The sequence below is a fragment of the Mustelus asterias genome, chromosome 11, assembly GCF_964213995.1.
Source record: "Mustelus asterias chromosome 11, sMusAst1.hap1.1, whole genome shotgun sequence".
NCBI lineage: Eukaryota > Metazoa > Chordata > Chondrichthyes > Carcharhiniformes > Triakidae > Mustelus > Mustelus asterias.
The window spans coordinates 69,975,786-69,993,310 of NC_135811.1; the positions used below are offsets into that span (position 1 = coordinate 69,975,786).

The 17,525-nt window shown below is 47.4% G+C and overlaps 1 protein-coding gene across 1 annotated transcript in view; it reads right to left on the minus strand.

Annotated features, from left to right (window-relative positions):
- Positions 1–10,522: 10,522 nt before the first annotated feature.
- Positions 10,523–17,525, minus strand: part of LOC144500927 (parathyroid hormone/parathyroid hormone-related peptide receptor-like) — a 58,514-nt gene continuing 51,511 nt past the window's right edge. Inside the window, exons 10-11 of the mRNA XM_078224426.1 lie at positions 12,872–12,913; positions 10,523–10,933 (exon numbers count right to left, since the gene is read on the minus strand). Coding sequence (XP_078080552.1) covers positions 10,586–10,933; positions 12,872–12,913 — 390 coding nt within the window. The 3' untranslated portion in view covers positions 10,523–10,585. The remainder of the gene's footprint in view (positions 10,934–12,871; positions 12,914–17,525) is intronic.

Below are 17,525 nucleotides of genomic sequence, written 5' to 3' on the forward strand. Positions count from 1 at the left end.
ACATTGGGCTGGAGGGCCTGTTTCCATGCTGTAAACCTCTATAACTCTATGACTGAAACCAGCTGGAGATAAGTTTTGATCTAAAAACTCAGAGAAAATCTGTGCAGTCTGCAGAAAAACACAGGAGCAACAGTAACTGCAGAAAAGACAGTGTCAGGTTTGGCTTAAGAACAATCAATCATCAAATGCCTTGAAATGAAGCCTTTTAACTGGGCAAACCATATAGAGGATCCCACAATCCCTCCTTGATTCAGAGGCCGCTGTAGCCTCTACACCCATATTCATGCACCTGTACTAGACTACGATAAGCCCTTTAATCTTTTATGTCCACGAGTAAAATGGGTTCTTCCAGGCCGTACCCACCCAATCTCACAGGGTGGGATCCTACTATAGCACTCCTAACCTGGCTTGCCCACATGTTACATGAGTTTACCCATGCGGGCAAAAGGGGGATGATCAGGACAGTGCACAGTCATGGTTCACAAAGGGATTTTCCACCATGGCAGGAAACGTTGCTGCTCAATGCCTACTCTGCCAGAGCAATAACCCTGGAAAGACACCACCAGCGGCTGCAGCAGCAGCAGGCCCACAACCATGGGGCCCTTTTGTGCAGCCACAAATGAACTTTATACAAATGCCCAAATGTTTGGGGTATCGCGATGTGTTTGTTATTGTATGTTTATTTTCGCGATGGGTAGAAGCATGCCCAACGAGAAAGAATGACGCTGTTATGTGAATACATTCCTCCAGCAATGTGGTTGACTCTCAACTGCCCTTGGGCAACAAGGGTTGGGCAATAAATGCTGGCCAGCCAGCGATGCCCATGTCCCATGAATGAATTAAAAAAAACTTCAGCTTTCCCAAGACATTACCTAGTGACAATGGCCCTCACTTTATAGGGGAAGTGATACAGGAATTATTGAAAACATTACAATGCAGACAACACCTTTCCTGCCCCTACCAGCCCCAATCTACGGGGTTGAGAGGCAGAATGGGATACTAAAGAATAAACTGGCCAAATTGTGTGAGGAAACAGGCTTGAAATGGTCTGAAGCCCTACCCCTGGCCCTCATGGTCATGCACTCCCATCCCAATCATACCACCTCTTTGACACCTTACGAGATGTAATGGGACATCCCATGTGCTCCCCACCCCTCACTATTAAACAGATGATTATCCACTCCATGGACAAAGGCATGATGGACTATTGCATAGCTCTAACCAACTCTCTTAAAAGTTTGCATTCCCAGGTTGTCAAAGCTCAGAAGCAAGTCACCACTGAGAGCTTCCGTACCTACCAACCAGGAGACTTAGTCTTCGTTGAGACCTTCTGAAGAAAGCATTGCCTGGAACCTCAGTGGGAGGGACCTTACTGCATCCTGCTGACAACTCACACAGCTGTGAAGGTGGAAGGGAAACCTTTGTGGAGACACGCGACCCACAGCAAGCGGCCACCCTCAGAAGAAACTTAAACAAGGACTTGACTCTGATTGAAATGTGAATTTTTTATTGTCATTGGTTGTACTGCCCTTTGCAGAGGCATGGATTAGCAATTCCGCAATTCGAAGAATGCAGGCTGTTGCTTCACAGGGCAACCAGATCCAAAATTGGATCTGTACTCACCTCCCTGCCACCCCCGCCTCATCAGAAATGCATTTTTTGCTCTCCCTTCAAACCTTGAGTGGTCCACGGAAGTCATGGTGATCCTCATCCAACAAGCACCTACCTGGAGGCAACAGCCTGTGAAACGGTCAGTTCCAATCCTGCTAGTCACCTGTAACACCGGCTTTCACCAGTTTGTCCGGGCCCTCCTCCCAGGTCTTGCAGACTCAGAATTAGAAAAGGCTGTTATTAATATTTCTGCTACCATGGAAATAATTGAAAACAGCACCATCGACGTCATTCAGGGCCTACACTCGGAAAATTCAGTCTCTTTCTAAGGTGGTGCTGCAGAACCGCATGGCCCTGGGTCTCCTATTAGCAGCACAGGGGGGAGTGTGCGCGTCTGTCAATGAGACATGCTGTTTTTATGTTAATGAGGATCGTAGGATCGAGGCAGATGTACAAACCATTCAGGAGCAGGTGTGTCTTTTGCACCCAGTTGCTCAGGAAAAGCCCTTTGACTGGTGGGGCTGGCTCCCTAACCTTGGCGGGTGGTTTGGGGACTTTTTCAAGACCCTTCTCAAGTACCCTATTATGAGCCTGGCCTTGCTCATCGTCCTGTATGTAATTATTCAGCTTGTCTCTTGCTGTATCCGTTCGATCTGCCGCCCTCGATCTTTTGTCCACAGCCCAGCCCCCCATCTCCTTCCTCCCAGTTAATGAACCGACCGAGGAAGAATTTAGAAAGCTGATGCACTTGGATGTAGAAATCATGGAGGACCCTGTGGTGAACCATCGTTGGTTACCACTGTGGGGTTATTCTAATGTTGCTGTTGGGTTAGGGTGTTGACACTGTGGGGTTGTTATAATGTTGTTGTTGGGCTAGGGTGTTTACACTGTGGGATTAATATACCTGTGGTGGATGCTGTTATGGCACATCCCGGTCGGGCCCCGCCTCCTGGGAGAGGTATAAGACCCTCTGCTCAGGCGGGACCCCTCCAGTCTGGATTGGTGTACTCGTGTTTAAATAGTTCCATTGTTTGTCAATAAAAGCCTTCAATTACTGAAGCCTTGTGCCTCGTGCTTGATTGTCGCGCATCAATTTTATTGACAAACACGAAACTCTCGACAGAACGGAGAGTATGGAACAAATACTAAAGCCAGAGCGTCTGACGCTGGATCCACGTGCGGTCGGCGCCTCTAACACCTTCGACCACTGGCTGAAGTGTTTCGAGGACTACCTGGCAGCCTCTGCAGCAGTTACTACGGATAACGACAGACTCCAGGTCCTCCATGCGAGGGTAAGCGACACTGTCTACCTCGCGATTCGTGCGGCCACCACTTACCCGAGGGCCCTCGAGCTCTTGAAAAAGCGATACACGAGACCTCCCAACGAGATCCACGCTCGTTACCTCCTCGCTACACGACGTCGGCAGTCGGGCGAAACCATGGAGGACTACGCCAATGAGCTCTTGCAGCTTGCCAGGGGCTGCGACTGCAAAGCTGTGTCGGCTGAGCAGTATATGTACGACTTCGCCCGAGATGCGTTTGTGGCAGGGGTAGGGTCTTCGTACATCCGGCTCAAGCTGTTGGAGAAAGGGAATCTCAACCTGACCCAAGCGATGGAGATGGCTGAAATGCTGGAGGCGGCGTCGAAAAGCTTGGCCCTGTATCCAGAGGACCACGTGGAGACAACGTGGCAGGAGCAGTCACAAATCCCTCCTCGCCCCATGGGCTCGCGCTCCCATATCGACCCGACGACGGCGGCAGCCCCAGGCGGCCCGCGGTGCTATTTTTGCGGAGGAGCCAAGCATCCACGGCAACAGTGTCCTGCTAAAACGGTGATCTGCAATCAATGTGGTAAAAAGGGGCACCACGCGAAAGTCTGCAGATCGAAGCCCAAAAACGGCAGTGCAGCCTGTGACCCTCCAGAACGGAGATCATCTCCTTCGGCGTCGCAGTACCCACGAGGTTTGACCACGTGTGAGCCCAGGACGACGCCATTGTGGCTGGCGGAGTCGGAGGAGGATGACCACCAGGAGTCGCTACGCTTGGCGCCCTCACCCATGTGCGATTCATGGGGGCGGCCATCTTGGTCGACGACGACCAGGAGCGACCAGCAGGGGTCCTCAGCATCAACCTCGGCTGCCTGCAGTGAGGTCCAAGGGCCAACGGTGGCGTCGATCACCCTGGACCAGGCTAAGCATCACAGGCTTGACTGTTCAATGATGAACATTAAGGTGAATGGTCGTACTGTGTATTGTCTGTTTGACAGCGGGAGCACTGAGAGTTTTATTCACCCTGACACTGCAAAGAGGTGTGGACTCCGGGTTCTACCTGCCAAACAGACAATTTCTATGGCTTCACGGTCCCGGTCTGTACCGATCCAAGGACGTTGTGTGGTAACTCTGGAAGTGCAGGGCACAATTTACGAGCGATACAGGCTCCTTGTGTTGCCGCATCTTTGCGCGCCAATTCTCCTCGGACTAAACTTTATGGTCCACATGAAGAGTGTGATCCTACAGTACGGTGGGCCACTCCCTTCGCTGGCAGTAGGGAATCAGCCGCAGCCTCCAAATCGTCCAAAGCGCCCCGCATGCAATCTTTCCACACTAAAGATCACCACACCCTCTTTATTTAAGAATCTGGTACCAGGCTGCAAGCCCATCGCTACTAAAAGTAGGCGTTACAGCGCTGAAGACCGGATCTTCATCAGATCTGAGGTTCAGCGGCTCCTCAAAGAAGGGATCATACAGTCCAGCGTTAGTCCGTGGAGAGCACAGGTCGTGGTGGTTAAGAGTGGGAACAAACCCCGGATGGTCATCGACTACAGTCAGACCATTAATCGTTATACGCAGCTGGATGCGTATCCTCTCCCGCGCATATCTGATATGGTCAATCAGATTGCGCAGTACCGGGTGTTCTCCACTATAGACCTTAAGTCCGCCTACCACCAACTCCCCATCCGCCCAGAGGACCGACAATACACGGCTTTTGAGGCGGATGGTCGTCTGTATCAGTTTCTTAGGGTTCCATTTGGTGTCACCAATGGGGTCTCGGTCTTCCAGCGTGCTATGGACCGAATGGTGGACCAGAACGGGTTGCGGGTTACCTTCCCGTACCTGGATAATGTCACCATCTGCGGCCATGACCAGCAGGACCATGACACAAACCTCCAGAACTTTTTGCGCACTGCGTCTCGCCTGAATCTGACCTACAACAGGGAGAAGTGTGTATTCCGTACGCGCAGGTTAGCTATCCTGGGATACGTGGTGGAAAACGGGGTCATTGGCCCTGATCCAGACCGTATGCGCCCCCTTACTGAACTTCCCTTGCCTGCTAGTGCAAAAGCACTGAGGAGATGCCTCGGCTTCTTCTCTTATTATGCGCAGTGGGTTCCCAACTACGCGGACAAAGCCCGTCCGCTCATCAAGTCCACGACTTTTCCACTCACGCCAGAGGCCCAATTGGCCTTCAAGGCATTGAAAAGCGACATTGCGAAAGCCACGATGCACGCGGTGGATGAATCCATCCCTTTTCAGGTGGAAAGTGATGCATCTGATTTCGCCCTGGCCGCCACACTAAACCACGTCGCGTTTTTTTCCCGCACCCTTCAAGGTCCCGAAATTCGGCATTCAGCGGTGGAGAAGGAGGCCCAGGCTATTGTGGAGGCCGTCAGACACTGGCGCCATTACCTGGCGGGGAAGCGGTTCACCCTGATCACGGATCAGCGATCCGTGGCGTTTATGTTCAATAATACGCAGAGGGGCAAGATCAAGAATGACAAGATCTTGCGGTGGAGAATTGAGCTCTCCACCTATAATTACGATATTATGTATCGTCCAGGGAAACTCAATGAGCCCTCGGATGCCCTCTCGCGCGGAACATGCGCTACCATGCAGGAGGACCGCTTGAACGCCCTCCATAATGATCTGTGCCATCCTGGGGTCACTCGGCTCTACCACTTCATCAAAGCCCGCAACCTGCCCTACTCAGTGGAGGATGTCAGGTCAGTAACAAGAAGCTGTCGGATTTGCGCGGAATGCAAACCGCACTTTTACCGACCTGACCGGGCACAATTGGTCAAGGCCACTCGCCCCTTTGAGAGGCTGAGTGTGGATTTTAAGGGCCCCCTTCCCTCAACGGACCGGAACGTGTACTTTCTTAACATCATAGATGAGTACTCCCGGTTCCCGTTTGTTGTCCCCTGTGCGGACACGTCGACTGCCACGGTGATCAAGGCATTCCGTGATCTTTTTACCCTGTTCGGGTACCCCTGCTATATACATAGCGACAGGGGCTCGTCGTTCATGAGTAACGACTTGAGGCAATTCCTGCTCTCATACGGGATTGCCTCTAGTAGAACCACGAGTTACAACCCTAGGGGCAACGGACAGGTGGAGAGAGAGAATGCTACAGTCTGGAAGGCTGTCCTATTGGCGCTGAAGTCCAAAGGCCTTCCAGTCTCCCATTGGCAGGAGGTCCTTCCAAATGCGCTTCACTCCATTCGCTCCCTCCTGTGTACGGCAACCAATGCTACTCCCCACAAGAGGATGTTCTCATTCCCTCGGAAGTCGTCCTCGGGGATATCTTTACTAGCCTGGTTGACGTACCCAGGACCCGTCCTTCTGCGGCGACATGTAAGGGCCCGCAAGTCCGACCCCTTGGTCGAACCGGTCCACCTCCTCCACGCCAACCCTCAGTATGCCTATGTGGCATATCCTGACGGGCGAGAGGACACAGTCTTGATCCGAGACCTGGCGCCCGCAGGGGACGTAGCAACTCCTGTCGCTCCCATACCCCCTGTCACGAATCCCCTATCGCTTATTTCTTCCCCGGACGTGGCGCGGTCAGCACCGGGACCAGTGCATAACAGTTATACTCCCATGTACAGCTTGTCTGAGACTCGGAGATCGGCGCCACCACAGAAGGTACCGGGATCCCCTGCACCACCGCTTCACCAGGGTCAACCGGCCCGTGAGTCCTCGAGGGGACAGCCGGACGCTGTTTTGGAGAGAACGCCACCGCAAGCACCTGCTCCGGTGTCACAACCGGTATTGAGGAGGTCACAACGACGGTGCGGTCCTCCAGACCGTCTGGACTTGTAGATTTTTTTTGTATATATGTAGTCTGTTTTCGCACCCCGCCGGCCTTTGTTTTCAAAGGAGGGGTGAATGTGGTGAACCATCGTTGGTTACCACTGTGGGGTTATTCTAATGTTGCTGTTGGGTTAGGGTGTTGACACTGTGGGGTTGTTATAATGTTGTTGTTGGGCTAGGGTGTTTACACTGTGGGATTAATATACCTGTGGTGGACGCTGTTATGGCACATCCCAGTCGGGCCCCGCCTCCTGGGAGAGGTATAAGACCCTCTGCTCAGGCAGGACCCCTCCAGTCTGGAATGGTGTACTCGTGTTTAGATAGTTCCATTGTTTGTCAATAAAAGCCTTCAATTACTGAAGCCTTGTGCCTCGTGCTTGATTGTCGCGCATCAGACCCATAAGTTGTCCTTAGAGGACAAAAAGGGGGAAAGTGTGGAAGTTAAAATGCTCGTACTGAAAACAAAATCATGCCTTCTCTGTAACAGCTTGTGAGAAAGTTATCAGTTGCAGACCTTCAAGTGTCAGGCTAGGCCTGTCTGGGTCAGACTAGGCCGCATAACATTCTGCTTTTTGACCTTCACCAGAGGGTGAACAAGAGCAGATTTTTTCCATAACAAATACCAAAAGCGAGATATGGGGATACGCTATGCAAATGAAGGATTAGCAGAAGTCAATTTTTTATCGAATGAGAAAGGGCGAAAAGCCAGGATTTAATTGGCAAATATCTATGTCAATGAAAGATGTGAAAAATCTCTTGTTCCTGATTTGCTGCAATTGACTATAACTGCTGAGTGTTTCTCTGCAACGGCAGAACTACTCCAGCCATTTCGATGGAGAGAGGGGAGTTTTCCTTGTGTATAAGTAATTAAAGATCTTGCACTGGATGTATGGTGTCTAGCGCTGTTTGTGTTAAGAGTCGTGCTTACCCTGAACCCTGGTTAACGTACTTTTGAAAGCCTCCCATTTACCAGACATCCCTTTGCCTTCCCACTGACTCCCCCAATTAACTGTTGAAAGTTCCTGTCTAATACCATCAAAATTGGCCTTGCCCAATTTAGAATTTTAACTTTTGGGCCAGATCTATCATTCTCCATATCTATCTTAAAACTAATGGAATTATGGTCATTGGTCCCAAAGTGATTCCTCACGAACACTTCTGTCACCTGCCCTTCATTATTTCTCAAGAGGAGGTCAAGTTTGTCCCCTTCTTAGTTGGGCCACCAACATACTGAATAAGAATCATAGAACGCCTACAGTGCAGAAGGAGGCCATTCGGCCCATCGAGTCTGCACTGACAACAATTCCACCCAAGCCCTATTCCCGTAACCCCACACATTTACCCTGCTAATCCTCCTGACACTAAGGACAATTTACCATGGCCAATCAACCTAACCCGCACATCTTTGGACTGTGGAAGGAAACCGGAGAAAACCCACGCAGACATGGGGAGAACGTGCAAACTCCACAAAGTGACCCGAGGCCGGAATTGAACCCAGGTCCCTGGCGCGGTGAGGCAGCAGTGCTAACCACTGTGCCACCGAGCTACCCAAAAATAATTCTGTTTCTTTGGTTTACGGAGGAGTGCTGATTTATTAGTTAGGCCATGTTGTTCCAAGTTTCACTAACACCAATTAAACGTTTAATGTGAAAGGTCAAATAGTGGAAAGGATCAGAGACTTTCAGCTGGACCTAGATTTGATTTTTTAAAAAATCATTCATGGGACATGGGCGTCACCGGCTGGTCAGCATTTATTGCCCAACCCTAGTTACCCGAGGGCAGTTGAGAGTCAACCACAAATTTGTGGCTCTGGAGTCACATGTAGGCCAGACCAGGTAAAGACGGCAGATTTCCTTCCCTAAAGGATGTTTGTGAGCCAGATGGGTTTTTCCGACAATCAACAATGGTTTCAAGGCCATCAGCAGATTCTTAATTCCAGATATTTTTTATTGAATTTAAATTCCACCATCTGCCATGACAGGATTTGAACCCGGGTCCCCAGAACATCAGCTGAGTTTCTGGATTAATAGTCTAGCGATAATACAACTAGGCCATCACCTCCCCTATTCCTCCTGAATACACTCAACACATTTCTCTCCATCCAACCCTCTAATACTATGGCTGTCGCAGTCAATATTGGGAAAGTTAAAATCTCCGACTATTACCACCCTATTTTTCTTGCAGCTATCTGTAATCTCCTTACATATTTGCTCCTCAATTTCCCGCTATTTGGGGGTGGCTATAGTACAACCCTATCAAAGTGATCTCCCCCTTCTTATTTCTCAGTTGTACCCATATAGACTCAGTGGGCGAACCTTCGGATATATCCCCTCCCAGTACTGCTGTGATATTCTCCCTAATCAAAAACGCAACTCCCCTTCCTCTCCATCTTTCCTATAGCCTCTGTACTCTGGAACATTGAGCTGCCAGTCTTGTCCCTCCTTCAGCCATGTTTCAGTAATAGCTATAATATCCCAGTCCCATGTATCCATCCATGCCCTGAGTTCATCTGACTTGTCCATCAGGCCTCTTGCATTGAAATAAATGCAGTTTAATCTGGACTTCCCTTGCTCTCTGTCTTGCTTTTGCCTGATCTGTCTGGTACGACGATTATTGACACTGCCTTTACTATTTAATGTGCTCTCTTTAACTTCCGTGCTGTCCTCAACCTTCTCTTCTGTCTCCCTACTGCCTTGAGTCCCACCCCCCTGCCAAACTAGTTTAAATCCTCCCGAGTGGCTCTAGCAAATCTCCCCGCCAGGATGTTAGTTCCCCTCTGGTTCAGGTGTAACCCGTCCCTCTTGAACAGATCACCCCTTCCCCAGAAGAGATCCCAATGATCCAAAAATCTAAATCCCTGCCCCCTGCACCAGCTCTCAAGCCAGGCATTCATCTGCCTCACCTTCCTATTCCTACTCTCATTAGTACATGGCACCGGCAGTAGTCCAGAAATTACTATCCTCAGGGTCCTGCACTTTAACCTTCTGCCTCACTCCATATTCACTTCACTGGCGGAACCTGTCACATGACCAATACAAGTATTGTTTAACCAGGATGGTTTGGAAGTCTAAAGACAGGGTGACACAATTGCCAGCCACGTTAGAGTGTCTATTTTAAAACATAAAGACAGTTCCAGAAGCTTCTTCAGGAACAGGGTTTAAAGTTATGAACATGACGTGACTTTACTGGGCTAGACCAGTAGCAGCAGTGGGCGAGCGATTGTCAATGATTAGCAATGGGGAGCTAGCGCTGTTTCTGTATTTATTATCAACATGACGAATGTGTTCATTCAGCTGCAGAATTATTACTTTCTCACAGAAATACAGGTCACTGGTGTTTATTGAACGGGGCCATTTCATTCTGTCCTCTCTGTCGAGGAGATACACATTTTAATAGCAGCCTCTGATTGGTATCTGGCTGTGAAATCAGACTGGCAAAGTTGGCATCCCAATGTTGAACAAGTCTAAAATAAAGAAAACGGAATATTATCAGAGTGTAGGATTGTATTTAAGAATGACTGTTTTTGACTTTCCCACAATCGCTCGCTAAATATGTGTGGAATGTCCAAACACAGATGACCTTCCTGACCCGGAGGTTAGCAGCAAGGCGGCTGGGGATATTTCTTAAAATCGACGCGCTATTTACCCTTTCCCCAAAATGTAATTCTGTCTCTCAGTGAATTGTTATCCATGCCTCTCGTACACCCAATCTGCACCGAACAAAAACCGGCTCAGCAGAGCTTCGGAGATGCCTGGATGTGGATCCTCGTGAACCCTCTTCAAATCTAATTTAACCCTTAAACATTACACGCCACCACTTTTCAGCTTAACATGCAATGTTGCAGTTTATTCAGTAAAGTTTCAAGCGGTAATACAATTGGTATTTTATAGCACAGTTTCCCATTGGTTTTGCAGAGATTTGTCTTTCTGCTGTTCCCGAATCTCTCTCTTCCTCTTGATGTTCTCCAGATGGGGGGAGGGCACAGAGTTTTCTGACTGGGAAGTGCTGGTGATGTAGACAGGCAGGTTGGAGAAGGAGGGCAGTGGCAGTGCAGAGTGCCTGGTGTTAGTATGCAGCACGGACACTCCTCTGGTGGCTATACTGGTGCTGAAGCTATTGGTGACGTGAGAGGTCGCTGCCCCGTAAGGGCAGTTGCTGCTAGCTTGCACCTTCTGATTAAAGTTCAGACTTAGATTCCTCCGGAACCAAGTTTTCTTTATCTCTGCCTGGACCTAGTGAGCACAGAATAAAAGACATGGTTATAGAGGGTGATGTGACGTTTCTGTAATGGGTAAATGGGGATTAAGATCTCGTGGAGTTGATGTTGATACGAAGTGATAACTTTGCACTGTTTGTAACAACACTTTTGACTCAAAGCTCATGGGATTGAACCCAGCCCCAGACACTGTCGCAGACGCGCCGCCCCAGACACTGTCACAGACACGCTGTCGCAGACGCTGAAACAGCCGTGCCGCCCCAGACGCTGAAACAGACACACCGCCCCAGACGCATCAGAAATTTCAGTGTGCTGAACCTCAGCAGCGGAGTTTGGAGGTCTCTCAGTAAATTCTCACTGACATGTACCCACTGTATGTACAGACAGAACAATCTGGTGGTATTAATAGAGGACTTTAACTTAGGGCATAAGTTTAAGGCGAGAGCGGAGAGATACAAAAGGGTCCAGAGAGGCAATTATTTCACACAGAGGGTGGCGAGTGTCTGGAACGAGCTGCCAGAGGTAGTAGTAGAGGCGGGTACAATTTTGTCTTTTAAAAAGCATTTAGACAGTTACATGGATAAGATGGGTATAGAGGGATATGGGCCAAATGCGGGCAATTGAGACTAGCTTAGTGGTAAAAACTGGGCAGCATGGACAATTTGGGCTGAAGGGCCTGTAAACACTGTAAACCTCTATGACTCTAATCAGAATCTGTTGTTATCTATTATTGCCATCACAATACAACAGTTAGGTTACAACAAAACAACAGCTAGGTTACAACACGGTGTTTGATTTGCCACTGCTATAGAAAATGCTGGAAAAACACTAAGATTTGTAGAGGGGACAAAATGAATGTTTTCAGGAATGGACCAACCAATGGGTTGACTGTGAAATATTAACCTCCAAAGATTTGTATTTCTGCAAAGAGGAATAAGGAGGATAGAGAGAGACACGGATAGTTTAAGTGTGTGGGGAAAGATCTGGCAAATGGAGTATAATGTGGGCCAATGTGAAATGGTCCATTTTTACAGGATGAATGAAAATGAAACATTATCCAAATGGTGAGAGAGTGTAGAGCTCTGAGGTGCAGAGGGATCTGAGTACATGAATCACAAAAGGCGAATATGCAGGTACCAAAAGTAATTGGGAAAGCTAATAGAATGTTATTTTAGTGCGAGGGGAATTGGTTACAGGAGGTTATGCTTTAGTTGTACAGAGCATTGGTGATACCACATCTGGAGGACTCTAATGGTCTTATTTACGGAAATATGTAAATGCATTAAAGCAGTTCAGAGAAGATCCACTGGACTGATAACTGGAATGGGTGGATTGTCCTATGAGGAAAGGCTGGACAGGCTAGGCCTGTATCTACTGGAGTTCAGAAGAGTAAGAGGTGACTTGATTGAAACCTTTAAGATCCTGAGGGGTCTTGACAGGGTGGATGTGGAGAGGATGTTTCCTTGTGTGGAAAATCTAGAACTAGGAGGTCACTATTTAAAAATAAGGGATCGCCCATTTTAAAGGCAGAGGAGGAGAGTGTTTTGATCTCAGGTTCAGGAGTCTCTGGAACTCTCTTCCTCAAAGGGCAGTGGAAGCAGAGTCTGAATGTTTACAAGGTAGAGGTGATAGATTCTTGATAAACAAGGGGGTGATTGGTTACCGGGGATAAACAGGAAGTTACAGTCAGAGCAGTCATGACCTCATTCAATGGTGGACCAGGTTTTAAATGGGCTGAGTGGCTTACTCCTGCTCCTAATGTGTACATGTATGTGTCCTAACGCAGGAAAATGTCCCCAGGCACTTTGCAGAAATACAGTATTTGATTCAAAGCTACATGAGGATTTAATCTGAAGCGATAGGTTTAAAGAATGTCTTAAAAAGTTTAGGCATCGCAGTACTCTCCAGTATTCTCTGCTTTTGCTTTCTGATTGGTTGAGGTTTTGTGACTCACCTCCCCATTGCAGAAACAGTAAATCAGAGCAACGAAAAAGCCCTGTTTGGAGAAGAGAAAAATAATTAGAAACAGTACCAGCGAATAGCAAACAAGGCCACTCAGCCCATTGAATCTGTGCTAGCTCTTTTGAAGAGCAGTCAGTCCCACCCTCTCACCCTGTTCTTTTCCCAAATTCCTGCCATTTACCTGTTTTTCCTCCTTCAAGTTTGAAAGCTCCTATTGAGTTTGTATCCAACACCCTATCATACAATGCATTCCAAATCTTAAACACTCAATGTATAAAACAGTTCTTCCTCCAGTCCATAAGAATACAAGAGGATGTTGGCTTTGCTTCTTTTGCCAATCACCTTAAACTGTGCTTCTGTAGACCCCGTCAGCCTTTGGAAACAATTTCTCTCTATTTACTCCACCTAAAGCACTCAGGACTTTGAACACCTCAATCAAAGCTCTTTCTCTCCCTCTCCTCTATAAGGAGAGCTCATCAGCAATCCCTCCAGAAACTTCACAGCCTTGCGAGTGTGGTGGCCAGTTTCAGACACAATACTCCAGTTGCAGCTGAACCAGTGTTTCAGCTTCCTGCTGTTTATAAAGCTCAGGATCCTGTAAGATATATTTACAGTGTTGTTAACCAGTCCTGTCACAGGTTTCTCTTACCTTCTTCTCCATTTAGCTTGCATTGTCTTTGGTCATTCTTCCAACCAAAATGCATCACCTCACAAGTCCCTGTGTTGAGTTATATTCATGATGTGGAGATGCCGGCGTTGGACTGGGGTAAACACAGTAAGAAGTCTAACAAATAGAAGTTGGACTTTAACCTGGTGTTGTTAGACTTCTTACTGAGCTTTATTCAGCATGTTTCCATTCACTGCACCAACCTGTCCGTGTCCTCTTAAAGTCCAGCTTGGCCACTGTTTACTTTATTTCCAAGTTGCTTCCCGGCTGTAAATTCAAAAATGTTGCCCTTGTGTTTTTCCATTTGTTTTTCTGTGACTATCGCTCGATTGCCCCGTGCCGTCTCTTGGTGTTGCTGGGTTGCTCTGGCTGAAGATCATAAGGTTCCCGAGACCTGCACAGATTGACTCTGGAAGTGACGGACTCGGTGTAGTGGTTTAAGCTTTGTGCTGCAGTTAGGGCTCCCGTCGTTATGATGTGATATTGAAAATCACAATGCACCCCCTCCCCCACCTCCTCTCCAATTCAGAGCCTCCTTTGTTCCATCCAAATCTGGACAACTACCCCTGGATCAGCCCTTGGCCCGTGACATTACTAAATGCAAAAACAGCGTCCTGTGGTCACAACCAATTAGCCAGCACCCTGGTCAAATCTCAACAGTGCCGTCTGGAACTTGGCATCTTTCCCACCGTCAGATAGGTGGCAAAGTGATGACATAACTGAACGGTTAATCCAGAGTCTGGGACTCATCACCTGGAGACTCGACTCACTGTTTCAGTGGCTGGGTCTGGCGCGCCCAAACTGGAGGCAATATTTCGGTCAGCAGACGGGGGCAGATATCAGGAGTGCACCCACCGACAACCAAAAAGCCGATTTTAATTAGTTAAGCGGCAATTGCCTGGAATTTCCCGTGGCGTGCCTGCCTGACAATATCCTGGGTATTAACTTGTGTTTCAGAACCAGCCAAGCTTTCCAACACAGAGTACAGTGACAACACTGGCACCCAGCCAAAGAGCTGAAGCATTGCCCAGGTATGTCCTGGATAAATCCAATCTGACCAATGACAGGCCCATCCATTGTGACTGTTCTTGTCATTGGTTTGAACAAGGACCTCAGATCAAACTGAAATCAATGGGAATCGGGGTGGGGAGAAACCCCCCATTGATTGGAGTCATACTTGGCACAAAGGAAGGTGGTTGTGGTTGTTGAAGGTCAATTGTCTTAGCTGACCTCGGGGTGTTTATTGCAAGGGGAATGAAGTATAAAAGTTGGGAAATGTTGTACAGGGCATTAGTTAGACCACATCTGGAATACTGTACACAGTTTTATTCTCCTTACTTAGGAAAGGATATTATTGTAGTTAAAACAGTTCATAGAGAAGGTTCAACTCCACTGATTCCTGGGATGAAGGCGTTATTTTATGAGGAAAGGTTGGGCCTGTATCCATTGGAGTTTAGAAGAATGAGAGGCGATGTTATTGGTGATGGGAAACATTACTGAAAGGAAAGACAGTGGACAGGCAACGGCAGGCATTTAAAGAATGAATAGGTGAACTCCAGAAGTTGTTTATTCCTGTTTGCCGCAAGCGTGGTATGGAAATTGTGGCCAAACCATGGCTCACAAGGGAAATTAGAGATAGCATCAGATTCAAGGAAGAAGCCGACAAATTGGCAAGAAAAAGCAATAGGCCTGAGGATTGGGAGCAGTTTAAAATTCAGCAAAGGAGGACCAAAGGATTGATTAAGAAGGGAAATATAGAATTTTAAAGTAAGCTGGCAGGGAGCATAGAAATTAACTGTAAAAGTTTCTACAGATATGTAAAGAGAAAAAGATTGACAAGACCAAATGTAGGCCCCTTACAGTCAGAAGCGGGAGAATTCATAATGGGGAATAAAGAAATGGTTGAGGAATTAAATTTGTATTTTGATTCAGTCTTCGCAAAGGAAGACATGAATAATGTTCCAGAAGTGCTGAGAGAAACATGTTTTAGTGAGGAGCTGAAGGAAATCAGTTTTAGTAGAGAAATGATTTTGGGGAAATTGATGGGATTGAAGGTGGATAAATCTCCAGGTCCTGATAATCTTCCTCCCAGAGTACTTAAGGAAGTGGCCCTGGAAATAGTAGACCCATTGAGGGTTATTTTCCAAAATTCTTTGGATTCTGGAATAGTTCCTACAGATTGGAGGGTAGCTAATTCCAAAAGGGAGGTAGAGAGAAAACAGGGAACTATAGACCAGTGAGCCTAACGTCAGCACTGGGGAAGTTGCTAGAGTCTATTATCAAGGATTTCATAGCTCAGCATTTGGAAGGCAATGGTATAATCAGACAAAGTCAGCATGGATTTACACATTGGAAATCATGCTTTTTCAGGCTTGTCAGGAATCAGGCTGATTCCGAGGATGGCTGGTCTGTATATAAGTTGGTTAGGATTATATTCACTGGAGTTTAGAAGAGTAAGAGAGGATCTCATAGAAACTTATAAAATTCTAACAGGATTTGACAGGGTAGATTCAGAAAGAATGTTCCTGATGGTGGGGGAGCCCAGAACTAGAGCTCATAGTTTGAGGATAAGAGGTAAATCTTTTAGAACTGAGGTGAGGAGAAATTTCTTCAACCAGAGGGTGGTGAATGTGTGGAATTCACTACCACAGAAAGTAGTTGAGGCCAAAACTTTGTCTGATTTTAAGAAGAAATTAAATATAGCTCTTGGATCTAAAGGGTTCAAGGGATAATGGGGGGGGGGGGAGGGGAGAGAACAGGATGTTGAATTCGATGATCAGCCATAATCAAAATGAATGGCAGAGCAAGCTCGAAGGATCAAATGGCCTCCTCCTGCTTCTAGTTTCTATGTTTCTATGTAAAACATACAAGATCCTGAGAAGACTTGACAGGGTGGATTTTGAGAGGATGTTTCCCCATCTGGGAATGACTAGAACTAGAGGACAGTTTAAAAATAAGGAGTCTCCCATTTAAGACAGAGGGTTGCTAAACAGGGAAACTCTTTTGCCAAGAGAGCAGTGAATCTAAACGGAGTTAGATTTTTACTCAACAAGAGGCTAAGGATTATGGGAGAGAAAGGAAAGTTAGAGTGAAGGCACAGTTAGATCAGCCATGATCACATTGAATGGTGGAGCAGGCTCGAGGGGCAGAATGGCCTATTCCTGCTCCTAATTCTTGTGTGGCCCTAACCCAACAATCTTTATCAATGACTTTCTCTCTATCGTAAAGTCAGAAGCAGGGATGTCCACTGATGATTGCAAAATGTTCAGCACCATTCTCAATTCCTTGAATACAGAAGTACCATATGCAGAAAGAACTGGAGAATGTTCAGGCTCAGATTAAGAAGTAACAAGTAACATTTGTGCCACATACGTACCAGGCAATGATCATCTCCACTAAAAGGGAGTTTGACAATCTTCCTTGACGTTACAAGGTAAATTCATTGAATCCCCCACCATCAACATCTTGGGGGTTACCATTGACCAGAAGCCTAACTAGAGCAGCCACTGTGGCTACAACAGCAGCAGAAGTGAACACAACCACAATCTCACTTCATGGACCGACATATCCCCCACTCTACCATTACCACCAAGCCAGGGGATCAACCCTGGTTCAATGGAGAGTGCAGGAGGACATGCCCGGAGCAGCACCAGGCATACCAAAAACTGAGGAATCAACCTGGTGAAGCTACAATACAGGAATACTTTTGTGCCAAACAGCATATAATAGACAGAGCTCAGCAATTCTACAACCAACGGATCAGATCTAAGTTCTGCAGTCTTTCCACATCCAGTCGAGAATGGTGGTGGACAATTCATCAACTCACTGGAGGAGGAGCTCCACAAATATCCCCATCCTCAGTGATGGAGGAGCCCAGCACATCAGAGCAAAAGATAAGGCTGAAGCATTCACAGCAATCTTCAGCCAGGAGTGCCAAGTGGATGATTCATCTTGGCCTCTTCCAGAGATCCCCAACATC